This window comes from Odocoileus virginianus, chromosome 1 (assembly GCF_023699985.2).
Source record: "Odocoileus virginianus isolate 20LAN1187 ecotype Illinois chromosome 1, Ovbor_1.2, whole genome shotgun sequence".
NCBI classification, from domain to species: Eukaryota; Metazoa; Chordata; class Mammalia; order Artiodactyla; family Cervidae; genus Odocoileus; species Odocoileus virginianus.
The window spans coordinates 36,950,718-36,977,950 of NC_069674.1; the positions used below are offsets into that span (position 1 = coordinate 36,950,718).

At 43.2% G+C, this 27,233-nt stretch overlaps 1 protein-coding gene across 1 annotated transcript in view; it reads left to right on the forward strand.

Moving 5' to 3' along the window:
* Positions 1 to 26,714, forward strand: part of SUGCT (succinyl-CoA:glutarate-CoA transferase) — a 782,676-nt gene extending 755,962 nt beyond the window's left edge. The window contains exon 14 of the mRNA XM_070466829.1: positions 26,683 to 26,714. Within this exon, the coding sequence (XP_070322930.1) occupies positions 26,683 to 26,693 (11 nt within the window). The 3' untranslated portion in view covers positions 26,694 to 26,714. The remainder of the gene's footprint in view (positions 1 to 26,682) is intronic.
* The last annotated feature ends 519 nt before the right edge of the window (positions 26,715 to 27,233 follow it).

The following is a 27,233-nucleotide window of genomic DNA, read 5'->3' on the forward strand; positions in this document are numbered from 1 at the left end:
CATCAGTCTTTCCAATGAACACCCAGGACTGATCTCTTTTAGGATGGACTGGCTGGATCTTGCAGTCCAAGGGACTCTCAAGAGTCTTCTCTAACACCACAGTTCAAAAGCATCAATTTTTTGGCGCTCAGCTTTCTTCACAGTCCAACTCTCACATCCATACATGACAACTGAAAAACCATAGCCTTGACCAGACAGACCTTTGTTGGCAAAGTAATGTCTCTGCTTTTTAATATGCTATCTAGGTTGGTCAAAACTTTCCTTCCAAAGAGTAAGCGTCTTTTAATTTCATGGCTGCAGTCACCATCTGCAGTGATTTGGGAGCCCAAAAAAATAAAGCTGGACACTGTTTCCACTGTCTCTCCATCTATTTCCCATGAGGTGATGGGACCAGATGCCATGATCTTAGTTTTATGAATGTTAAGCTTTAAGCCAACTTTTTCACTCTCTTTAACTTTCATCAAGAGGCTTTTTAGTTCCTCTTCACTTTCTGCTGTTGTGTCCAACTGTGAGACCCCATAGACTGTAGCCTGCCAGGTTCCTCCGTCCATGGGATTCTCCAGGCAAGAATACTGGAGTGGGTTGCCATTCCCTTCTCCAGAGGATCTTCCTGACCCAGTGATTGAACCTAGGTCTCCTGCATTGCGGGCAGATGCTTTACCATCTGAGCCACTAGGGGGTCATAATACAAAGTACGGCTTAATTTCCTGTTTCTTTTCCTATAAGGCAGTTGATATATCAATAGCTTGTCCTCAGTCCTGGAGGTACTGAAAAACCTTGCTTGCCTACTCCAGGGAGGGTCCTACTGATCCAGCACCCTACTGGGGGAGCAGGACACACACACAACCACGGACATGGTCTCCAATCTGTTCAGTGTCCAGGAGCTTCAGTCACAAAAAACTTGTGTGTTCCAGAAAGAGGAATACTATGATTATGGCTCATCAAATCAGACTGGATTTTCTTTCACTTTGTCTCTCTTCTAACCCTAGTGAAAAAAAAAAAAAAAACAGGTGACACACAGCTAACCTGCAGGGTAGTAAGTCAGAAAGGCAAGTGAAGGGACACGATGTTTGTCCAAGTTACACTAGGAAATCAAACTGAGTGTCCAGCAGCCAAGTCATTTGGTGGCATTAAAGGGTAGCTGGGCTTCCCTGGTGGCTCAGTGGTAAAGAATCCTCCTGCAAAGAATCCGAGGAGACTCGGGTTCAATCCCTGGGTCAGGAAGATCTCCTAGAGGAGGGCTTGGCAACACCCACTCCAATATTCTGCCTAGAAAATCCCATAGACAGAGGAGCCTGGTGGACTGTATAGTCCTTGGGGTCACAAAGAGTCAGACACGACTGAAGGAACTGAATGCACAACACACAGCAGCATAGGTCAGCTAGTGGTAGTGATGGTGGTGCTGGTGGTGATGAGGTGTTGAGGTGGTGGTGATGGCGACAGTGGAAGAAGCAGCAGTAATATGAGTAAGCTCTAGATTTTTCTTCAAGGGTGCCATAGCAGATATACTGGCTCGGAGAAGAACCAAAGTTTGTTGGACTCACTCCTCTACGGTCTTCTCCAAAGTATGCTTTTCCACCACTTCTGCTTGCTTTTTTTTTCATGGAACCATACCTACACATGGCAAAATAATAAGAAGGATCAATATTCCCACACCTGTCTCACCTGAGTTCCTTGGAGACCTGGCAGTGAAGGTTTCCTCAGAACCCTGTCTAAACACTTGCCTTTGAGTTTTCCTCTCTGGGGATTCCTGTTTCCCTTCCTGGATCCCCAGCCAGACAAGGCCAGGTGGTTTTCCATGCCATCACACTGAGGTCAAATTTAACCTCAGTCCTCCAAGGGAAAGGTACCATTTCCTTTCTTCAATCCCCTGGAACCAGCCTTCCTCCTGTGATGATTGGCCTTCTCCCAGGGTGACTCATCAGCCCAGAGCCTGGCCTGGTGCTGACCCCTGACGTCTTCCTGAGACAGGGTGAGAGCTTCTGGGAGGGAAGGCGATCATTATATCATTCCCGCGACGAGGCTACATAAACACTTCCCTCCTCTAATGAATGGGCTCCAAAGGGCAGGCTGACTAGTCTTGGCGTGGCCCACCTCAGCCAAGGGTGTGGATGAGAACTTAAACTAATGTCGGCATTGGGAACATTTAGATATCAATTTCCCAACTTTTTCTCATTACCACAAAATGTTAATACTGGTGTGGAAGGATCTTCACCTTTTATTTTTTTCCTTTTAAAAGACTTTATGGAAGCACAATAAGAAACCACCCATTAACAGTGCACTGTCCAGAAAGTGTCAGTGTATCATATGGCTTGGAGCCTAGGATATGTGAAGATGAGTCTTAAAGGACACAGCAGAGACAGGCATGCTTGTAAATGAGGCAAAATAATGCAACAGCTAAGACAGTATGTGATAGCTTTGAGCAGAGTTAGGCTTGAATTGTGACCTTGAGGTGGGAAAGAGGACCATGGGAGATCAGGCATAATCAGTGGTGGGAAGAGTGGTTTAGGGGTGAAGTTCAAGGGCAAAGAAAAGATTGGATGCTATGGAGCATCACGAGTCCTGCAGAGTAATTTGAAATGAATTCCATGCAAAATGAGGAAGTGATCAGGGGACCGATGTGGTTGAATGACATGATCTGACTCTTGAGTTGGAAAGACCACATGTATTTGGAAGATGAGTGGGGTGGAAGCAGAACCAGAAGCTAGAAACCTGCTGAGAAGGTATTGTGATGGTTGGAACTAGAGGTGATGATCAGCTCAATTGCTGGGAGGGGTGTTGGGGCGGGGTAATAGGGACAGGATGTGGAGTCTAGATTCAAATTTATTTTAGGTATAGAACCACAGAGTTCAGTAATGGATTAGAAGAGTGGTGAAAACAGAGAGTCAAGACAATCTGTTAAGTTTCCAGCTGTAGCCATCAGGCTCTGAGGATTAAGACTGACTGAAGTGGAATATACAGGCATGAGGATCTGCTTTGGCAGGAGAATCATGAGTTCTGTTTTTGAGACATTCCAACGGAGTCTCAAGGAGGCATTTTTTTATCCATGACCTTTTGGTGTCTCGTGAGCCTGTGGGCTGGAGACACAAAAGTAGGAAGGCTGAGCTTCCACAGGGAGAGAAAAAGGACAGGACTAACTCTTAGAATCTCCATTATTTTGTGTTTCAGAGGAGGAGGCAAAGGACACTGAAAAGAAGTATCCAGAGAGTTTTGATGAAAAGCAGCAGTGTGGTACCCAGAAGTGGGAGGGGCCACATGGGAGGTCAGCTCCCTGGGCCAGGTGCCCTAAAGGCTCACTGTGGCAAGCATAGCACTAAGCACTTGGTGCCAAGCATCTTATTTGATCCCTGACGTGGCAGAGCTGGACTTGAAACCAGGGCTTCCCCTTTCCCAACCCATGTGTACTGGCCCATGGCAGCCGTCCTCCCCTACTCTGCCCCCAGTGTAGACTCAGAGACTCCAGGAAGAGATGGACATGGCTACCCATGAAGACTGAACTGCAAAGCAGAGAGAGGCCTAATGTGAGGGTTGAAGCAGAAAAGCTTGATTTTCATAGGAAGCAATAATGAATGACATTCTCAGCCTTGTGCTTTATAGCAGGGACAGGTTTTTTGAAAAGCCGATCACAGAATGTTGAAGGCCAGGTCCCCTTTGGGGATGGCAGCCAGGGACATCCAAGCAGGGACCCGATAGATGGATGGATTGGGTGACCTGTGCATTCTCAGACCTCAGAGGGGAGAAGGTACAGCCAGCACCACCGGGCCTGCTCACTGCCGGGGTCGGGAAGGTTCAGGTGGGGGAAGGTACCTGGAGGAAGCTAGAGCAGAGCCTGGGTGGCCAGCCTGTGTGTGTGTCCAGCTGGGGCAGGGTGGTGGCCCTCTGCTCCCAGACCCCGAGCCTCGGTGCTGCTCTGAGGGACGCTCTGCTGCTTTCCTCCCAGAGCTGTCAGAGTCAGTTAGGCTGAGACAAACAGCCTGTGGCCTGATGCCGTGTGATTGTGTTTTATTTGACTGATTTTATTTTGGCACAAAGGCTCCAGGAAAATGCAGACACGTTGGAGCTTGACTGTGACGGATGGAGCCGGGGGGAATCGGGATTTAAGCTGTGCCCTGAGGTAGGTCCACAGGCCTGGTTGGCAGTACAGAGCCCCGCAGGCGAGGATGTGGGCCCTGCCTGACCTATAGGTGGGTTGACCGGCTGCCGTGGCTCCCGGGAGACTTCTGGAAAGCAGGGGACATCGACCTGTGGCTTCTGGCTGGGCTTGGTGGTCTGGAAGCACATGGTCTGCAGGGCTCCCTGGGAGAACAGCTAGTTTGAGACTTGAGGTCTGTGTCCTCAGTGGGGCCACTGAGGGGAGTGGGCTGGGAAATGGGCCGTGGAGTGTTCATGCCTCATGTCTCATCTCTAAACACCCTCATCCCAGCAAGGGGGTCCCCCAGGGGTCCTCACGCTGTCTGACTATGAGCCTTCGCTGTCTGCAGAAGCAGAAACATAGTGATGGCCAGGCCTCACATCCCCCTCCTCACACTCCCTGGGGGTGGGGAGTGAACTCTGTGCTCATAGATTCAGACCCCTCACCGTGGAAGCCCACATGTCACACAGTAAATCCCATCATCACCAACATCTCCTGCAACCATGAAACAAGTGAATGGGCCTCCTTTGACTCTCTGTTTGCCTGCTAGCCATAGTCTTAGTTCCCTGGGCCTTTTTTCAGCAAAACTTCAGAAAAGGTCTGTCTTCTCATTCTTACTTCCCATTCATTTCTGAGTCCAAGCTCCTCTCTTCTGAAATCACCAGTGGGCAGAGGTAGAAAGAAAGGTGGGCTCTGGAGGACCTTCCCCATGTCACCTCCTGGGAGATGGCAGTTCCTTCCCCTGGGTACACAGACCTCAAACTGGGACTCGAGAGCCCCTCCCCCATCCTCCTCTATCACCACAATCTACACAGCATCTGGGTGCAGGGAGGAGGGTATCTCTAAAAAATGACAATTAGGTCATACTCTCCACTTGTTTCCAAAGCTCCCATTGTTGTTCAGTCACTAAGTTGTGTCTGACTCTTTGCAACCCCATGGCCTGTGGCATGCCAGGCTTCCCTGTCCTTCACTATCTCCCAGTTTGCTCAAATTAATGTTCACTGAGTTGATGGTGTCATCCAACCATCTTATCCTCTGCTGCCCCCTTCTCCTCTTGCCCTGAGTCTTTCCCAGCATCAGGGTCTTTTCGAATGAGTTGGCTCTTTGCATCAGGTGGCCAAAGTATTGGAGCTCCAGCTTTAGCATCAGTCCTTCCAATGAATATTCAGGGTTGACTTTCTTCAGGATTGACTGGTTTGATCTCCTTGCTGTCCAAGGGATTCTCAAGCATCTTCTCCAGCACCGCAGTTTGAATGCAGTATCTCCCATAGTTTCCTTTTACAATCAGACAAAATCCTAACTGTCATCCTGGTTCTGATCCTGCCTACCTTTCTGGCTTCATCTCCTGCTTCTGGGCCCCCAGAACACCACCTCCTCCGACCCTGTCCTAGCTGCTCACCTGTCAGGTCTCTGCTCACAGGTTACCTGCCCAGAGTCCTATTCTCACAACCTGTACAAAGTGGCCCCACTTTTCTCCTTGAGCTTGCTTTCTGTGAAATACCTGCCAACTGTATCATTTGTGTGGTTACATTTCTACCCATTCTCTCCTGTGGAAGCCCAGTTTCATGAGGGCAGGCATTTTTGCATTTCTCATTAAGCATAGACAGCATGCTCGGCATGTCATGAGAATTGCTCAGTATATACTTATCAATCACTGAGTCAATAAAGGGTCTGTGTGGTTGCCATAAGAGGGGTGATGGGGAGGCAGGAGAGTTGCTGGAGAGGTGAGCAACTCAGAGAGCACAGGCCCTTGGGTCTGTGTTGAATATGATTGATCTTGACCTTCTAGGAAGTGAGTGAGCCACGGAAATGCTTTACCCAGTTTAGATCAAAGTTAGGTTGTCTGATGATGACTCCAATCACTGGTGAGAGTGCCTTGTGTCTCCTAGAAACAGAAATCCCATGTGAAACATTGCAGTGGGTCACCCAGAGCCTTCAGTGAGGGACAAAGCCTGGAGGAGGTCAAGTATGCGAAGGGTCAGAGAGCAACCTTGGCCATAAGAGATGGTTCGTGTGTTAGGAGAGGAGAGTTCCCACAGATGAGGGACAGACTTTTTAGGTAAATGAAGAAGGCATATGTGTACTGCCGTGCTGCCATGTGTAAAATAGATAGCTGACAGGAAGCTGCTATATAGCGCAGGGAGCTCAGCTTGGTGCTCTGTGATGACTTAGACGGGTGGGATGGGAGGGAGGAACAAGAGGGAAGAGACATATGTATACACATGGCTGATCCACATTGTTGCACAGCAGAAGTTCAGACACCATTGTAAAGCTACTATACCCCAATTTAAAGGGAAAAAAAAAGCTCTCTTCAAACTCATATTCAGAACTCCCACAAAGAATCAATAGAAGTGGAGTGGCTCTCCTGGGCCCTGCCCCTCCACTCGGCCTCCCTTCTGCTCCTCCCCAGCGGTGATGTTCCAGTTACTCTGACACCACCCCAGGCCCCAAGGGGCTGGGCAGGAGAACTGGATGTTGTACCTCATTGCTCTTCCCTCTGCAGACAGACTGGTGCCCTCCCAGCCTGATGGACAAGATAGGGGTTCTGTGCGGGCCCCTCCCTACCAGTCCTGGAGGCAGGCCCTCCAGGCCCTCCACCCCTGCTTTGGCACCTTGACTGCTATAAATACACCCTGTGAAGGTAATGACGTGATGGAACAAAAGTGGCTCCAAAGCCTGCTGGCTCGGGGCTATTGTGTCACAGCACACCTCGGAGAAGCACATAAAAAGACAAGCGACTCGGGAGGTAACTCACGCACAGACCGAAAAGGAGAGAAAAAAATAAAGGCAGAAAATGCAACAACAAACAAAACTCTTTAAGACTCCAATATGAATGTTCCCGAGAGAATGAACAGGCTCCAAAGAGGTAACCTCAGTCCCTGGAGCACAGAACATGGTTTTTATAAACTTCCACAATTCCCTGCTCCATTTCTTTTTTTTTTTTTTTCCATTTCACCCCACAATACACTTTTTTCTTAAGGAAATTAAACACAAAACACCTACTGTACATTTAATTTAAAGAGGGAGGGGAAAAAAAAAAACAAAACAGAAACTCTCTCAATGTTGAAATGTCATTAAACAGGGTGACGCAAAGTGGAGAAGCCAGGAAATTGAGTCTTTAACCTGCCACCCCGTCCCTGAGCCTGGCTGTGTACACCTTCATTATACATTGCTCTGCCCCAAAGCAGAAATGAAGCTTGATTCTGAAGACAAAGAGCAGAGAGCCAAGGAGGACCTTCCACTACAGCGGGGCAGGGCCTGAAGCTGCCCTCCAGGGCTGGGGATACAGGTAGCCTGGGGATACAGGTAGCCTGAGGACACAGCCTCTGTCACACGGGAGCTGCTGCTGGGCCTCCATGAGGAGGAAAGAGCCCACACAGGACAGTCTGTGCTTTTGAGGTCTACAAACTGGGCTGTGCATCTCCGTAAACCTCTTCCGCTTTTTCTGCTCATCTCAAATCTTTCTGTCCTACAAGGCCCAGGGCAGGCACCATGGGCACCATGGTCTCTGTGAAGCCATCTCCAAGCTCCCAGCCTTTTTCTTTTTTTCAGGCCCCTCTCTGCCCATGTGCAAAGCAGTAGTTCACACTTTGAAGTCTGAGTTCACGGCCACGATCCACAAGGTCAGACAAATTACTAGGCTTCTTTATGTGTCCTTGTCTGTGTAGACTTAAAGAATATTCACAATGGAAAAGTTGAGAGTTATGTAATTTTTAGGACTTTGAGTCCAGGAGGCAATATCTCAAATAACAATTAGAGAACTACTCTAAGGAGACAAGGGGAGTAAGAGGTTATTTATAAATTTTGTAGGGGATGTAGTCTGAACTTCAAAAGATTATTGTTAATTAAAGAAAAACCAAGTATCCCAAGTAAAGGAATTTAGCACTTTTCTGTGTAGGGGAAGATAACAAGAGTCTGGGCTCACTGAAATCATTCCTTTGATATCTATCTTGGCTAGCTGTGGCTAGCATCCTGTGTTCTCACACCCTGAGTTTCCTCAGGGCTCACCATGGGGAGTGGCTGCAGTCTGATGGCTGCTAGATGGCAGGTATTCCTTCCCTCCTGAGTGCCCTCGGGGCTCACCAGCTCGGTGGATACAATTGCTGATGATGGTGATATCCTTGTTCACTGATATGGCAGGACATATTTCACTTCTCATCTGTAAGGTGAGCTAGTTGTGTGATGAGTGAGATTGTGCCCATGAAGCACTGAGACTGGGGTGTGGCCCATGGGAGGTTCTAAGCCAGTGCCATCTGCCTGGGTCCCTTCCTTGCCAGGCATCCGTTCAAGCACCCAGGGACAGAAATACACACGATAGTCAGGGACCTGGATTTCATGGGCCCCCAGCTCGTGGGAGAGCTCATCACATATTTGCATTTCTTTCTTGGTACCCATCACCTCTCTTTGTTATACTGGGATTGTATCTCTTCTCTCCTGCCAAGAGGGTTGCCTTCATTTTTCCCATTTGGCAGGTGAGAAAATCAAGGCCCCTGAGAGGTGAACTTCTCAAGATTCCTGCACTGAGGACAAGGGTAGTCTGTGTTCACCCCAAGTCCATCGGTCGCCAAAGCCTCAGCCTCTGCTACCCAGTCTTAGTGATTTGCAGACAGAATTTGGATCCTGAAAACATCAGGTGGTACAGGGCTATTGAGCGTGCATTTGGTTAGCATCTTATCTGAAATTAGAGCAAGTAATGCTAGTTTGTATTTTCATCTTTCCCTGGTTTCAGTAATGTGTTTTCACAGTAAAGGGAAGATTTGGGGTTTCATGAAGAAATTATTCAGTAAGTTGTTCTCCATGTCTGGGTATATGTGTGCCCTGCTGGGGATGAATGTGGACAGCTGCTTTGTTCATTGAAAAACTGTGAAGAGGAAGTGAGGGACCCAAGCTCATCTGGGCAATGGTCATGGAGTTGATTAGAGCATCTGCCTCCTACTCAGCTCTGAGGGCGTTGGGCTTGGGGTGGAGATGTGATCTTCCTGGGAGGGCAGGACATTCCAGGCTTCTCTTTCTTTCACCAGTGTTGCTGGGAAAACCTGGCTTAGAATCAGGCAGGGGACTTGCAAATCCTGCAGACTGCTGAACCCAGCAAGGGCCTTCTGCATCAGGCCCTGAGGGAAGCTGGGAATTCCCATACGTAATGAGTCCCTTGGTGGCCCAGGACATTGCAAAGAACACTTTTCTCTGGGGAGAAGGTGGCCTTTGTGAAGCAGGCTGCCTAAACTGTTGCTAGTGTCTGTCACTCATCACCACCTTCTTCAAAGACACTCACTTAGTCACTCAATGACTATTACTTAGACCAAGACCATGAGCCTAGTAGATATGAAAGAAATCTAATTTTTGCTGCTATTAATTTCCAGAGGTCAGTCTACAAAGCTAGGTGGCTAAAACAACAGCTCTTGTTTGTTATCAAAGGAATATTCCTGACCCAGGCCTGGGCTGGATGTGTGCCAATGGACACTGAGAAAAATGGAAGAAATACATACAAGGAGTTTCACCCAGGAAGAGCAGGGAGTCCTCTCAGGAAACCACCTGTGTGCATGAAATGACGGGCAACAGAGAAGCTGTGCTTCTAGAGGGAGCTGAAAGAACTCAGAACAGGGTGAGAAACACTGAGAGGGGTGAGAGTGGGCTTCATCATAAAAATGGCACCTCATTGGTTTTCATTTCTGAAGTGACTGATCTGTGCATGATTTTTTCTCAAAGAATTTTAGGTGGTTTACAAAAGCACATGCAATTCAACATATAAGATAAATGAGAGCAAATATACATATAATAATAAGTCCAGAGATTATATTTGGCCCATTGGGCTTAAAGAAATAAATATATTTGGCAGGGTGTGTGTATGTGTTTGTGTGTGTGTGTGTGTGTTGGAGTGAAGAGGGTGTCTGACTCTGAGCTTCCTGTTTTAGGTGTTTCATCTTGTGATTCATACTCTATTTGGCTTTGGGAAGCTTGAAGTACATTATACAGTAGGTATTCCAAATGACTTCCAGCTCTGACATGAATTATAAGCAAAACTTGGTTACAAAGAATTGGGAAAGTCACCCAGAGACCTTAGTGACCAATGACTGGGAAGGTCACTAGTGAGAAATGGCTAGTGAGGGAGAAGGTGATGGCTTGGCTCGTTCTGAGTCTCCTGCTTCCTCGCCAAGATCCTCTGGTCCCCTCTGGCCAGCAAAGCTCCCCTTCCTGTTTGTTTCATCTTATTGGTAGTTCTCCACAAGCCCGGCCCCTGAATCTCTGTCTCAAGTTGCTGTAACTCTTTAATTCCGTGAATCTCCACAATCCACACTATTTAGAATTAAAAATGCTTTAGAATCCTAGACAGAAAAGTTGGTGTGCTTCTGTTTAGAAGTCATCCTTGATGTGTCCTGGAAGTTTAGGGCTTGCTGAATGGGGCTTCCAATTCCTGTGCCCTATTCTTCTCCGGCCTCATCTTCCTGAAAGGGTAGCAAACCAGAGGTGGCTTAAAAATCAACTGTAAGAGCTAGAAAAGACCTCAGAAAAATGCATATAATACCCTTGTGTTACTAAGGGAGAGCAAAGCCCAGACAGGTAAAATTATTTTCCAAAGTTCAGAGCTCCTGACTCTAAATCAAGGTCCTTTCTGTCATCCTAGGGACTGGACCACTCGCTGGCAAAGCCAGGGTGAGGCAGCTTCTTTCTCTGGTCAAACTCTCCTCCTCTGAAGTGCTGTGCAGCTGTGTCTGGGGTGAGAAGTAAATCTATCTGGGCCTCAGTCAGAACGAGGTCACCTGAAGAACAGCTCCCAATGCAGGGGACCCAAGTCCACACTGTCTTCTGGATAAAGACTCATAGAAAGTGAGAGAGAGAGAGAGTTCTCGGGGAAAGAAGAGAGGCGGGTGGTCTTGATGAGACTGTAGCTCTGATCAGACTCTTGTCTGTTGAGCCAGATGTTCCACATGAGAATTTTCTTGGACATCAGTTCCCCAAGGCAGATACAGTCCTACTGTGACCAGGTCACTCTGGTCCGCAAGTATCTTCTGAAACAACCCATACTTTGGTTATATGCCTCACTCCCTACCTCAGAATGAATATAAATAACCTCCTTTCTTGGCTAAACCTTCCTCTATCAACCCCTGGAGAAAGGAAAAGAGCTCTTTCATCACACACAAAGTGAAGGATGACATCTAGACTTCCAACCAGAGCTGTTTGGGGGCGTGAAATGGCCTCCATCTCTAGCCTTCATTTCCAGATGTTGCTCCTCATCCCTTTGTCAAAAAGAGAAAGATCAGCATTGTTCAAAGGACTTGAGGGTCTTGAAGGGAGCCTCTGTCCACCCAATAGGGCTGGTGCTGTTGACTCATCTGGCCAATGACCTTCAACTCTTCTGCACTTGATGTGTTTGGACATTGAAGATCACGGGAAAGGTGAACCTCTCTAAGGGCAATACTTGGTTTCTGTCACCCACGATTCCAGCAGGCATAGCATGCTTCTTGGCCAGCCAACCATCCAGGGCCTCTCTGATGGTGCTTGCACCAGCAATCATTATGACTTTATTATAGCTCCTTTCAGCAAGTCGTGAATTTTTACAGCCAAATTACAAGTCTGTTTACAGTTAAGTGGCAGCAAGTACTTTTAAAGCAAGTACTGTAGATATTTTTTACGACTGAGTTTGCACATCAGAAACACAAAGTGTATAGGCAGAACCCAGAACGCCAGTCAGACTGCTTAGGGTTCAACTAAATAGGGTAAATAAAGGGGCTTTGTGTTTGGCTGATGGAGGCAGGTCCCCATCAGATCAAGGCTTAGATTCCATTGCCAAACCGTGAGGTCTTTGTATGTACACCAAAGATGGGCTGATCCTATAGTTTAAAGCACAGAATTTGCTTGATTAACTGCACTAAAATTAAGATAATTACACTGCAACTTAAAACATTGTTTGCTATTGTATGATTCCACTTGAACAAGGTACATATAATACTCAAATTCATAGAAACAGGGGTAGATGGTGTTTGCTAGGATAAAGCAGAAGGATGAATGGGGAGTTACTGTTTAAAGGGTACAATGTTTCAGTTTGAAAAGATAAAAAAGTTTGGATATGGTGGTGATGGTTGCATGACAATGTGAATACTGCTAAACTTAAAAATGGTTTAAATGATGGGATTTCCGTAGTAGTTCAGTGGTTAAGACTGCACTTCCAACACAAGGAGCATGGCTTTGATTCCTGATTCAGTTCACTTCAGTTGCTCAGACGTGTTCAACTCTTTGTGACCCCATGGACTGAACACACCAGGCTTCTCTGTCCATCACCAACTCCCGGAGCTTACTCAAACTCATGCCCATTGAGAAGGTGATGCCATCCAACCATCTCATCCCCTGTCATCCCCTCCTCCTCCCGCTTTCAATCTTTCCTAGCATCAGGATCTTTTCCAATGAGTCAGTTCATCGCATGTGGTGGCCATAGTATTGGAGTTTGAGCTTCAGCATCAGTATTTCCAATAAATATTCAGGATTGATTTCCTTTTTTTTTTTATTGTGATGCACACAGTCAAAGGCTTTGGCATACTCAATAAAGCAGAAATAGATGTTTTTCTGGAACTCTCTTGCTTTTTCCATGATCCAGCGAATGTTGGCAATTTGGTCTCTGGTTCCTCTGCCTTTTCTAAAACCAGCTTGAACATCTGGAAGCTCATGGTTCACATATTGCTGAAGCCTGGCTTGGAGAATTTTGAGCATTACTTTACTTGCATGTGAGATGAATGCAATTGTGAGGTAGTTTGAGCATTCTTTGGCATTGCCTTTCTTTGGGATTGGAATGAAAACTGACCTTTTTCAGTCCTGTGGCCACTGCTGAGTTTTTCAAATTTGCTGATATATTGAGTGCAGCACTTTCACACCATCATCTTTCAGGATTTGAAATAGCTCCACTGGAATTCTATCACCTCCACTAGCTTTGCTCATAGTGATACTTCCTAAGGCCCACTTGACTTCACATTCCAGGATGTGTGGCTTTACATGAGTGATCATACCATCGTGATTATCTGGGTCATGAAGATCTTTTTTGTTCTTCTGTGTATTCTTGCCACCTCTTAATATCTTCTGCTTCTGTTGGTTCCATACCATTTCTGTCCATTATTGAGCCCATCTTTGCATGAAATGTTCCCTTGGTATCTCTAATTTTCTTGAAGAGATTTCTAGTCTTTCCCATTCTATTGTTTTCCTAGATTTCTTTGCATTGATCACTGAGGAAGGCTTTCTTATCTCTCCTTGCTATTCTTTGGAACTCTGCATTCAAGTGGATATATCTTTCCTATTCTCCTTTGTTCTTCGCTTCTCTTCTTTTCAGTTATTTGTAAGGTCTCCTCAGCCAGCCATTTTGCTCTTTTGCTTTGCTTTTTCTTGGTGATGGTCTTCATCCCTGTCTCCTGTACAATGTCAGGAACCTCCGTCCATAGTTCATCAGGCACTCTGTCTATCAGATCTAGTCCCTTAAATCTATTTCTCACTTCCACTGTATAATCATAATGGATTTGATTTAGGTCATACTTGAATGGTCTAGTGGTTTTCCCTACTTTCTTCAATTTAAGTCTGAATTTGGCAATAAGGAATTCATGATCTGAGCAACAATCAGTACCCTGGCTTATTTTTGCTGACAGTATAGAACTTCTCCATGTTTGGCTGCAAAGAATATAATCAATCTGATTTCAGTGTTGACCATCTGATGATGTCCATGTGTAGAGTCTTCTCTTATGCTGTTGAAAGAGGGTGTTTGCTATGACCAGTGTATTCTCTTGGCAAAACTCTATAAGCCTTTGCCCTGCTTCGTTCTGTACTGCAAGGCCAAATTTGCCTGTTGCTCCAAATATCTCTTGACATCCTACTTTTGCATTCCAGTCCCCTATAATGAAAAGACATCTTTTTTGGGTGTTAGTTTTAAAAGGTCTTGTAGGTCTTCATAGAACCGTTCAACTTCAGCTTCTTCAGCATTACTGGTTAGGGCATAAACTTGGATCACTGTGATATTGAATGGTTTGCCTTGGAAATGAACAGAGATCATTCTGTCATTTTGAGATTGCATCCAAGTACTGCATTTCAGACTCTTTTGTTCACTATGATGGCTACTCCATTTCTTCTAAGGGATTCCTGCCCATAGTAGTAGATATAATGTTCATCTGAGTTAAATTTACCCATTCCAGTCCATCTTAGTTCACTGATTCCTAGAATGTTGATGTTCAGTCTTGCTATCTCTTGTTTGACCACTTCCAATTTGCCTTGATTCATGGACCTAGTGTTCCAGGTTCCTATGCAATATTGCTCTTTATAGCGTCTGACCTTGCTTCTATCACCAGCCATATCCACAACTGGGTGTTGTTTTTGCTTTGGCTCATCCCTTCATTCTTTCTGGAATTATTTCTCCTCCACTGATCTCCAGTAGTGTATTGGGCACCTACCAACCTGGGGAGTTCATCTTTCAGTGTACTATCCTTTTGCCTTTGCATGCTGTTCATGGGGTTCTCAAGGCAAGAATACTAAAGTGGTTTGCCATTCCCTTATCCAGTGGACCACATTCTGTCAAACCTCTCCACCCTGACCCATCCATCTTGAAAGAAAGCTGAGCACAGAAGAATTGATGCTTTTGAACTATGGTGTTGGAGAAGACTCTTGAGAGTCCCTTGGACTGCAAGAAATCCAACCAGTCCATCCTAAAGGATATCAGTCCTGGGTGTTCATTGCAAGGACTGATGCTGAAGCTGAAACTCCAATACTTTGGCCACCTGATGTGGAGAGTTGACTCATTTGAAAAGACCCTGTTTCTGGGAAAGTTTGAAGGCAGGAGGAGAAGGGAACGACAGAGGATGAGATGGTTAAATGGCATCACTGACTCAGTGAATGTCAGTTTGGGTAAACTCTGGAACTGGTAAGCTCTGGTAAACCCTGGAAGCTGGACAGGGAGGCCTGGTGTGCTGTGGTTCATGGAGTCGCAAAGAGTCGGACACGACTGAGTGACTGAAATGAACTGAACTGAACTGATTTCCTTTAGGATGGACTGGTTGGATCTCCTTACAGTCCAAGGGACTCTCAAGGTCTTCTTAAACACCATAGTTCAAAAGCACCAATTCTTCGGTGCTCAGTTTTCTTTATAGTCCAACTCTCACATCCATACATGACTACTAGAAAAACCATAGCCTTGAGTTGACGGACCTTTGTTGGCAAAGTAATGTCTCTGCTTTTTAACAAGTTGTCTAGGTTGGTCATAGCTTTTCTTCCAAGGAGTAAGCGTCTTTTAATTTCATGGATGCAGTCACCATCTGCAGTGATTTTGGAGCCCCCCCAAAATAAAGTCTCTCATTGTTTCCATTGCTTCCTCATCTATTTGCCATGAAATGATAGGACCAGATGCTACGAACTTAGTTTTCTGAATGCTGAGTTTTAAGCCACTTTTTTCCCTCTCCTCTTTCACTTTCATCAAGAGGCTCTTTAGTTCTTCACTTTCTATCCTAAGGATGGTGTCATCTGCATATCTGAGGCTATTGATATTTCTCCCGACAATCTTGATTCCAGCTGTGCTTCCTCCAGCCCAGCACTTCTCATGATGTACTCTGCATATAAGTTAAATAAGCAGGGTGACCATATACAGCCTTGATGTGCTCCTTTCCCAATTTAAAACCAGTCTGTTGTTCCATGTCCAGTTGTAACTGTTCCTTCTTGACATGCATACAGAGTTCTCAGGAGGCAGGTAAGGTGGTCTGGTACTCCTATCTCTTTAAGAATTTTCCCACAGTTTATTGTGATCCATACAGTCAGAGGGTTTGGCATAAGCAATAAAGCAGAAGTAGATGTTTTTCTGGTATTCTCTTGCTTTTTAGATGATCCAGTGGATGTTGGCAATTTGACCTCTGGTTCCTCTGTCTTTTTTCACAGTTTATGTACTGTTGAAACCTAACTTGAATAATTTTGAGCATTACTTCGCTAGTGTGTGAGATGAGTGCTACTGTGCAATAGTTTGAACATTCTTTGGCCTCATCTTTCTTTGGCATTGGAATGAAAACTAACCTTTTCCAGTCCTGTGGCCACTGATGAGTTTTCCAAATTTGCTGGCATATTGAATGCAGCACTTTCACAACAACTTCTTTTAGGATTTGAAATAGCTCAACTGGAATTCCATCACCCCCACTAGCTCTGCTCATAGTGATGCTTCCTAAGGCCCATTTGACTTCACGTTCTAGGATGTCTGGCTCTAGGTGAGTGATCACACCATCATGATTATCTGGGTCGTGAAGATCTTTTTTGTATAGTTCTTCTGTGTATTCTTGCCACCTCTTCTTAATAACTTCTGCTTCTGTTAGATCCATACCATTTCTATGCTTTATTGAGCCAATCTTTGCATGAAATGTTCCCTTGGTATTTTTAATTTTCTTGAAGAGATCTCTAGTCTTTCTCATTCTATTGTCTTCCTCTATTTCTTTGCATTGCTCACTGAGGAAGGCTTTCTTTCCTTGCTACTCTTTGGAACCAGGCATTTTCAAATGGGTATATCTTTCCTTTTCTTCTTTGCCTTTCACTTGTCTTCTTTTCTCATCTATTTGTAAGACCTCCTCAGACAATCATTTTGCCCTCTTGCTTTTCTTTTTCTTGGGGATGATTTTGATCACTGCCTCCTGCAAAATGTCACAAACCTGTCCATAGTTCCTCAGGCACTCTGTCAGATCTAATCCCTTGAATCTATGTGTCATTTCCACTGTAATATCATAAGGGATTTTATTTAGGTCATACCTGAATGGTCTAGTGGTTTTCCTCACTTTCTTCAATTTAAGCCTGCATTTGGCAATAAGGAATTCATGATCTGAGCCACAGTCAGCTCTTGGTCTAGTTTTTGCTGACTGTATAGAGCATCTCCATCTTTGGTTGCAAAAAATATAATCAATCTGACTTTGGTATTGACCATCTGGTGATGTCCATGTGTAGAGTTCTCTCTTGTGTTGTTGGAAGAAGGTGTTTCCTATGACCAGTGTGTTCTCTGGAAAAGTTCTAGTAGCCTTTTTCCTGCTTCATTTTATACCCCAAAGCCAAATTTGCCTGTTAATCCAGATATCTCTTGACATCCTACTTTTGCATTCCACTCCCCTATAATGAAAAAGACATCTTTTTTGGGTGTTAGTTCTAGAATGTCTTATAGGTCTTCATAGAACCATTCAATTTCAGTTTCTTCAGTTGGTTGGGGCATAGATTTGGATTACTGTGACACTGAATGGTTTGCCTTGGAAACAAGTAGAGACTGTTCTGTCATTTTTGCAATTGCATCCAGGTACTGCATTTTGGACTCTTTTGTTGACTATCAGGGCTACTCCATTTCTTCTAAGGGATTTTTGCCCACAGTAATACATATAGTGTTCATCTGAGTAAAATTCACCCATTCTAGTCCATTTTAGTTCACTGATTTCTAAAATGTTGACGTTCACTCTTGCCATCTCCTGTTTGACCACTTGCAATTTGCCTTAATTCATGGACCTATGTGATATTCCAGGTTCCTATGTGATATTGTTCTTTACAGTATTGGACTTCCATCACCCATCACACCCACAACAGGGTGTTGTTTTTGCTTTGGTTCCATCGTCATTCTTTCTGGAGTTATTGCTCTACTCTTTTCCAGTAGCATATTGGGCACCTGCTGACCTGGGGAGTTCATCTTTCTGTGTCCTATCTTTTTGCCCTTTAATATTGTTCATTGAGTTCTCAAGGCAGGAATACTGAACTGGTTTGCCATTCGCTTCTCCAGTGGACCACGTTTTGTCAGAACTATCCATCATGACCCGTCCATCTTGGGTGGTCTTACATGGCATAGCTCATGGTTTCATTGAGTTAGACAAGGCTGTGGTCCATGTGATCAGTTTCATTAGTTTTCTGTGATTGTGGTTTTCATTCTGTCTGCCCTCTGATGGCTAAGGATAAAAGGCTTATGGAAGATTCCTTATTGAGGAACTATTAATAAGATTCCACATGCTGTATGGCATGGCAGGGAAAAAAAAAGGGAAAATGATCAATTTCATGTTACATGTATTCTACCACAATAAAATATTATTTGGAAGCTGAAGACATATATTATTGCCTTCAGGTACAAGATAGGTATTTTGGATTGTAAATATATATATATATATATATATATATATATATATATATATATCAATCCCTTTCTTAAAACAAATATTTAGCTTCATATTCTAGTCTTGGATAGCACTGATATCCAGGGTTAGTATTGCTATTGTCATGTCCGACTCTTTGCAAACCCGTGGACTGCAACATGCCAGTCTTCCCTATCCTTCACCATCTCCCAGAATTTGCTCACATTCTTGCCCATTGAGTTGAGGATGCCATCCAACCATCTCATCCTCTGTCATCCCTTTTTCCTCCTGCCTTCAATCTTTCCCTGCATCAGGGTCTTTTCTAGTGAGTCTGCTCTTTGCATCAGGTGACCAAAGTATCGGAGCTTCAGCTTCAGCATTAGTCCTTCCAAAGAATATTCAAGGTTGATTTCAAAAATTTAATCATGATTATTATTTTTTTTTAGTAATAAACATTGTTAAATGCTTATTATTTAACATACTAATCTTACAATTAATATAAGATATTAAAATATTTTAGGTTTATCATTTCAGCCAGATTTGCCTGAGTAACAATGGAAGATGGTATTTTTATTTTATATTGCAACCTTTAATAATGCTTGAAAATGAAAGTGAAAGTCAGTCAGTTGTGCCCGACTCTTTGCAACCCCATGGACCATACAGTCCATGGAATTCTCCAGACCAGAATACTGGAGTGGGTAGCCTTTCCCTTCTCCAGGGGATCTTCCCAACCCAGGGAAGGTTCGATCGAACCCAGGTGTCCCATAGTGCAGGCAGATTCTTTACCAGCTGAGCCACAAGGGAAGCCCATAATAATGGTTATTATTAAACAGACAAACAAAAAACCCTGTAACTAAATTTTAACTTTGTTTTAAAATTTATAATTAAATAAATGTAATTAAGTAGAATTGATGAATGTTAAATGATATAGGTAGATAGATAATTGTTTAATATAAAATGGAATAAAAGTAGAATCACTAAACTTAAAAGTTTTTAAGATTTTTTTTTTTTCCAGGGATCTTATTCAGAAGAGAAAGATGAAAACAAACATACATATTTAGGAGTACTAAACATTTTGACTATAAATAAAAACAATTTTACATGCTGTATTCCAAAGCCAGATAAGTGCTCAGATATTTCCTCTTAGGGACTTGGCCAGATATTTAGATACTATGGTTTGTTGGCTTTTTATTATTTTTTTTTTTTTGGCTTCTAGCAAGAAAGGAGTAAGTTTCAGTCTAAGTTTATTCATTTGAAAGCAAAAATGAGACTTTGCTTTTTTTAAGGGAGTCCTTTCTGCCCATGGATTGCTATCTAAGAACAAAAATTTCAAAATAAAATTAATTAAACAAAACTTCCTGCCAGGTGTTAAAAATAAAGCTCAACATAATAGAAAGGAAGAAAAAGGGTAGAAACAAATTTTAGATCTGTATGAGTTAGCTTTATTTTGGTGTTTTCTAGCTTTATTAAGATATAATGGACATATAACATTCTGTAAGTTTAAGGTGTATAACTTGATTTGTTGCACATATAAATTTTGAAATGATTGCCATATTGTTTAGTTGGCACATCCATCAGTTCATGTAATTACAATTTTTTGTGTGGTTAGAACATTTAAGATCTACTCTCTTAGCATCTTCCAAGCATATGATACAAATATTAACTGTAGTCACCTTGCTAGATATCAGATCCCCAAAACTTACTTGTCTTATAACTGGAAGTTTTTATTCTTTGACCAACCTCTCCCCATTCTCTCTATGCCCCAGCCCCTGGCAATCTACTAATTTTCTATGAGCTTTTTAAAAAAAATATTCCACATAGAAATGAGATCATACAATATTTGTTTTTCTATACCTAACTTATTTCACTGAGCATTCTGTGCTTCAAATCTTAGATCAGAGGCTTTTTCTGTGTGATAATTTCATCATTTTCAACTTCAGTCCTTTAAAATGGTAAATTCAGAAGTTCAGTTATAAAAGGAACTTCTAATAGGAATACAATTATTAAATAGTCTCTTTGTTGGAAGTAAGGATTTATTCATCAGGAGAAATATTTGATGTAAGTGTGTGTGTGTGTGTGTGTGTGTGTGTGTGTGCATGTGTATGTGTAGACTTGTGAGAGGGGGACTTGGGTTTTCTGGTGTGATCGTGAACTTTCCTGGCTTCTGCGCTCCTTCCTGAGAACCCTGATGATTAGATTCTTTCTCAGCTCAGAACTGCAGTCCCTGCACCCTGGCCTGGTCTCCTACTAGCATGTTCTGTGTTGTGCTCCCAAACAGAAATCAACATCACTGAGATGAAGTTTTATAGCAGGTGGTGCTTAAAATCTATCCCTTACCTCCCTGGGCTCAGAATTTCTCATTCTAATTGTTACAGCCTGTGAAGAACAGGTGTAATAATCCTAATGTAATATAGCCACCACTTATTAAGTTGTCATTCCATGTCAGGAGTTATGCCTGTAAAACAGTGCCTAAATGAAGCTGTCATGTAGCTTTTATTATTTTTATGTGTGTTGCCTCATCTAATGCTTGCAAAAGACCCTGTGAAGTTGGCGTTATTACTCTTCCCATTTCACAGCTGAAACAACTGAAACTGAGATGAAGCACATTATATTGCCAATGTAACAATTGGTTGCCCAAAGAGCTTGAATCCAGATTTGTTTAACATCACAGCCCATTCACTTCACCACAGTGTTATTTCTGGATGGGATCTTTGACTCTGAATTGTGTAGAGATGAGAGGGTGTGTGGACAATACCTGAGACACTCTGCATTTTATAGCTATAATCTGAGACAAAAATCTAGCATTATCCTCACCATAAGTGAAGCAGTAAAGCAATGAAAGTTTGCTAATTGATTTATCTTAGTTTTATTTATTTATCTTACTTATCTTACTTTTAATTCCTAACACTAATAAATAGAAATCTAGTTTCATTACTTTATATTTTCAAAATGCTCAAAAGTAACTTTATTTATTTATTTTTTGGTACGGTAAATATATAAATCAATAAGAAAAAAAAATCACACACAGCCTCAATCTAATAGAAAAATGGAAAAGTCATTTTAAAAATATGGACCAGAAGTTGGTTAGGTAAATTTTGGAAGATCCTTACAATTAAATACCAAGTGACTGCTAAAACCCAGTGAATTATTTGTAGCTGCAGAAACCACAATGAATTACTAAAAAAGGGAGAATTTACAAGATAATAGTGATTTTATTGAGGAGTACGCTTTTCTGTAGATATGTTCTATTTCACTTCAGTCACTCAGTGGTGTCTGACTCTTTGCAACCCCATGAACCGCAGCACTCCAGGCCTCCCTGTCCATCACCAACTCCTGGAGTCCACCCAAACCCATGTCCATTGAGTCGGTGATGCCATCCAACCATCTCATCCTCTGTCATCCCCTTCTCCTCCTGCCCTCAATCTTTCCCAGCATCAGGGACTTTTCAAATGAGTTAGCTCTTCTCATCAGGTGGCCAAAGTATTGGAGTTTCAGCTTCAACATCAGTCCTTCCAATGAACACCCAGGACTGATCTCCTTTAAAAAACGACCCTGGATATTATGGTTCCACTTTTGGAGAATATACACTGGTATATCATATGCAGAAGAAAATCTTTGGAATGAGATGGCCTAAAATACCCAAAAACTATCTCTGGGTGGTCACTTATTTTTTAATTTTTCTTTATTCTCAGGTGCTTTTTCTAAACTGAACATATACTGCAAGCAGAGTAATAAAATTTTTATTAAGTAAAAGAGAGTGGAGACCCAATCTTTTGTTCTGGCAGATATATAGCCTCAGCCTTTTCCAAAATCAACAGTTCCTCCTCAGGTCACCTGGGCCAGAGCTCTGCCAAGGGTGGGCTGAGGTCTGGAAAGCCATAGATCACTTGGGAGAAAGGCCACTGGACACTCGGCTTGGTTTCCAAGTGTGACTTGGACAAACAGGGTGTCCCTCCACCTGCCTGTCTGACTTACTACCCCACAGGGCAGCTGCGTGTCACCCCAGGTTCACTCACTTCTGCTCACGGGCCATGGGCCAATGTGCACTTGCTGAGTGCTGTTTATTTTATGACAGTCAGAGCCGGTCACTAGGTGCAGTGAAACATGAAGACAGCAGGGGTGTGAGCTGCTGATCTCTCCCACCATACCCCAGGGAGGGGAGCACAGGAGGGAGACTTCTCCTGAAGCATCCAGTCCTCTGGCACACGGTTGCCTTTGCCTGGCTTGACTTTCCGCGTAACTTCATCTGGAATTCTGCTTTCTCCTTTTTACCTGCTTCCAGATATTTCATGAAAGATTTTGATGGGCCCACTTGTCTGGTTATTTTGGCACCTTCCAGACAGGCTGGCTCCAAGGTTATGAGGTAGTTTGGACTCATCTAGTGCCTTTATCAGGGAGGTTTTCAGAAGAGCGACTTCATCTGTATGAAATTCCTATGGAGTGGCGGCTTTTAGAGCCAACGTGTCTGAGTCTAAAAACAGCAACCTGGTTAGACAGGGGTCCACCCCAGAGTGTCTTCCGGGGACACGCTAACAATACCAACTGCCTCTTTAAGTCAGGTTTCAAGGGCCTAACTCACTTTTCAGTTTCCTTGTTGGAAGTTGGTGACAGGAGGGGGAGCCTCCAGAGTTGGAAAATTTCAACCTATTCCATCTGCTCCCGTATTAGCCTGGATTTAAGGTGCTTTGATTTTTGTTGGTTGTTGTTTTGGGGTTTTTGTGTATAGTCAACATGGAATGTGCTTTTCCAAGGCCTGTGAAGAGCCCATTGAGTAGATGAAGTGTCTGAGACAGGAAGTAATCATAGGCTTAACCAGAAATATATCTCAAGCTGTAGACAGAAGATTAAGACCAAGGATGATGGATGTTAGGTCAAAATATGAGAAAGATGGCAAAATGCCCAGTCTGAGAAGAATGAACTTTTACAGGAGGGTAGCAAGAATTGTAAATTTAGGTTGGTATTTTCTATCTACGGGAAAAGAGTTAACTTATCATGTGTTGGGTTTAACACTGAGATGCCTGCCTATAGATGCCTGTAAAAATATGGACCATTGTTATAATGAGATATGAACTTGACAGTTGATTCATGTTTTTAAAGTGTTGTTGGAATGCAAACTAAGAGGGAATATAAGGGTATTTAGAAGGGATGGGAAGTAAGAATGCCTATCTGTGTGCCTAATGGTGATCAAGAGTTTTAGTGTTCTGTTTGACGAATGTCATTCTTTTGGTGAATTTGACCAATCTGATCATCCTGTGCTGTATCTATCACCTTGTAATTTGCTCATTTGCTCTTACAAATGTGGGTCAGTGCTTCATTATTTATGGTAATCCATGTTTCCCTTCACAAGAAGCATCCTTTATCTTTCTGGGTCCAGTACCCAGTAGAGCAGATGGTACACAAAATACATTCACTACTTTAGCCTTTATTTTATGATTGACTTTTACACATAGAAACTGTGGCAGACCCTGAACAAAGTCAAAATGGCTTTACAGAGAAACTTGTAGGCTTTTGTTTATTAGTCTTTGGTTGTTTTCTTGTAACAGAGACCACGCTGACACAGGATTGTGGTTTAGGGAAAGAAGATAGAAAAAATTATGGTAATAGGTGTTAAAATAAGCCCGGGGTTTATTAATATATATCATATATTAATAAGGGCCTCCTTGCCCTTTCCAGCCCCTTCCCTGTGACCATGGCTGGCAGGCATTACTTTCCATCTTTCCTGTAGACATCCAGCAAAGTAGCCAGAGCAATGCTATTGCCCTAAGATATTGCTTAGGGCTGGGGAGAGACCAGAAAACCGAAGAAGATAACCAACAAACAAAGGGAAACAATGCAAAGCAACCTGCTAAGAACTTGAACGAAGTCCTAGGTTTTTTATTGCTCTTTTGAAAATAATCTAAAATATGAATACTGTTGAAAGTCAGTATAAATATTTAAAAATCTGATTTGTGAGTTGCTACAAGAACCGGGATGGAAAAGAAATGCAAAAAAGCAAAATGGCTGTCTGAGGAGGCCTTACAAATAGCTGTGAAAAGAAGAGAAGTGAAAAGCAAAGGAGAAAAGGAAAGATATACCCATTTGAATGCAGAGTTCCAAAGAATAGCCAGGAGAGATAAGAAAGCCTACCTCAGTGATCAATGCAAAAAAATAGAGGAAAACAACAGAATGGGAAAGACTAGAGATCTCTTCAAGAAAATTAGAGACACCAAAGAAACATTTCACGCAAAGATGTGCACAATAAAGGACAGAAATGGTATAGACCTAACAGAAGCAGAAGATACTAAGAAGAGATGGCAAGAATACACAGAAGAACTGTACAAAAAAGATCTTCATGACCCAGATAATCACAATGGTGTGATCACTCACCTAGAGCCAGACATCTTGGAACGTGAAGTCAAGTGGGCCTTAGGAAGCATCACTACGAACAAAGCTAGTGAGATGATGGAATTCCAGTTGAGCTATTTCAAATCCTGAAAGATGATGGTGTGAAAGTGCTGCATTCAATATGCCAGCAAATTTGGAAAACTCATCAGTGGCCACAGGACTGGAAAAGGTCAGTTTTCATTCCAATCCCAAAGAAAGGCAATCCCAAAGAATGCTCAAACTACTGCACAATTGCACTCATCTCACATGCAAGTAAAGTAATGCTCAAAATTCTCCAAGCCAGGCTTCAGCAATATGTGAACCATGAACTCCCAGATGTTCAAGCTGGTTTCAAAAAAGGCAGAGGAACCAGAGATCAAATTGTCAACATCCGCTGGATCATTGAAAAAGCAAGAGAGTTCCAGAAAAACATCTATTTCTGCTTTATTGACTATGCCAAAGCCTTTGACTGCGTGGATCACAATGAACTGTGGAAAATTCTGAAATAGATGGGAATACCAGACCACCTGACCTGCCTCTTAAGAAACTTGTATGTAGGTCAGGAAGCAACAGTTAGAACTGGACATGGAACAACAGACTGGTTCCAAATAGGAAAAGGAGTACGTCAAGGCAGTATATTGTCACCCTGCTTATTTAACTTATATGCAGAGTACATCATGAGAAACGCTGGGCTGGAGGAAGCACAAGCTGGAACGAAGATTGCTGAGAGGAATATCAATAACTTCAGATATGCAGATGACACCACCCTTATGGCAGAAAGTGAATAACTAAAGAGCCTCTTGATGAAAGTGAAAGAGGAGAGTGAAAAAAGTTGGCTTAAAGCTCAACATTCAGAAAACTAAGATCATGGCATCTGGTCCCATCACTTCATGGGAAATAGATGGGGAAACAGTGGAAACAGTGGAAACAGTGGCTGACTTTATTTTTCTGGGCTCCAAAATCACTGCAGATGGTGATTGCAGCCGTTAAATTAAAAGACACTAACTCCTTGGAAGGAAAGTTATGACCAACCTAGACAGCATATTAAAAAGCAGAGACATTACTTGGTCAACAAAGGTCCATCTAGTCAAGGCTATGGTTTTTCCAGTGGTCATGTATGGATGTGAGAGTTGGACTGTGAAGAAAGCTGAATGCTGAAGAATTGATGCTTTTGAACTGTGGTGTTGGAGAAGACTCTTGAGAGTCCCTTGGACTGCAAGGAGATCCAACCAGTCCATCCTGAAGGAGATCAGTCCTGGGTGTTCATTGGAAGGACTGATGCTGAAGCTGAAACTCCAGTACTTTGGCCACCTCGTGCGAAAAGTTGACTCATTGGAAAAGACTTTGATGCTGAGAGGGATTGTGGGCAGGAGGAGAAGGAGACAACAGAGGATGAGCTGGCTGGGTGGCATCACCGACTAAATGGACATGAGTTTGAGTAAACTCCAGGAGCTGGTGATGGACAGGGAGGTCTGGTGTGCTACGATTCATGGGGTCGCAAAGAGTCGAACACGACTGAGTGACTGAACTGAAACTGAACAAGAACAAGTGGTTTCTTGGTGCCTCAGCGGTAAAGAATTCGCCTGCCAGTGCTGAAGACGAATTCGATCCCTGGGTCAGGAAGATGCCCTGGAGAAGGAAATGACAATCCACTCCAGTATTCTTGCCTGAGAAATTCCATGGACAGAGGGGACTGGCAGGCTTCAGTCCATGGGATCACAAAGAGTCAGACACGACTTAACAAGTAAACAACAGCAATAAAAACGAGTGTATAGTGATTGTCAATTACAGATCTTTTATGAATATTAACACAATCAGTTGAATACAATAAGCTACAGTGGCAGTAATTAATAAACAATAAATATTAGATTAACCTGTGCCTACTGATTTTCTGGAAGACAGTAAAGGAAAAGGAAGCAAGTTCACCAAAATCAAGCCAACTTTGGCCCTAACACCATCCACTTCCTTTTTTCCCCATTCTTCCTTTCTTCTCTGTCCATTTACTCCTTTACTTAACAAGTATTCATTAAACCACCTTAATGTGCCAATCTGAGATCACTAAGATGAACAAGATAATCAAATTTCCTGCTTTCTTTGCAGATTTACTGTGAAAAGGCTACTGATGAGTGGCACTGAGCAATAAGATAGACAGTCATGACTTATCCATGAAAGCTGACTGGCTGAATCTACTTGTTTTCTACAATATGAATATTTGTAAAGCAGGGTCTTTCAACTTTGGCTACACTGACATTTAGAGCCAGGTAAGTCCTTGTTGTAGGGGACTGCCCGTGTGTGGTGGGATATTTGGCAGTGTCCCTGGTCTCTACCAACTAGACACCCATAGAACCATCCAGTTTTGCCAACCAAAAATGTGTCCAGATATGGTCAACATCAAGAGAATTCATGTTAACTAAGAACTGCTAGTGTAAAGGAACCATGAAAATGAGCTTTCTTGATGTTGTTTCTCACATTTCAGTGTTTAGAGATGGACACTAAAGGAATTATGGAGGATGGAGGCTGTGTGTATGTGTTTGTGTGATGGGTGTGGGGAGGGTACACATGCATATGCACACACTCATGCACCCAGGAATCAGCTAATTTTATATGGAGATAGATGGACATATCAACAATTTAAATTTAAGATCTGTTGG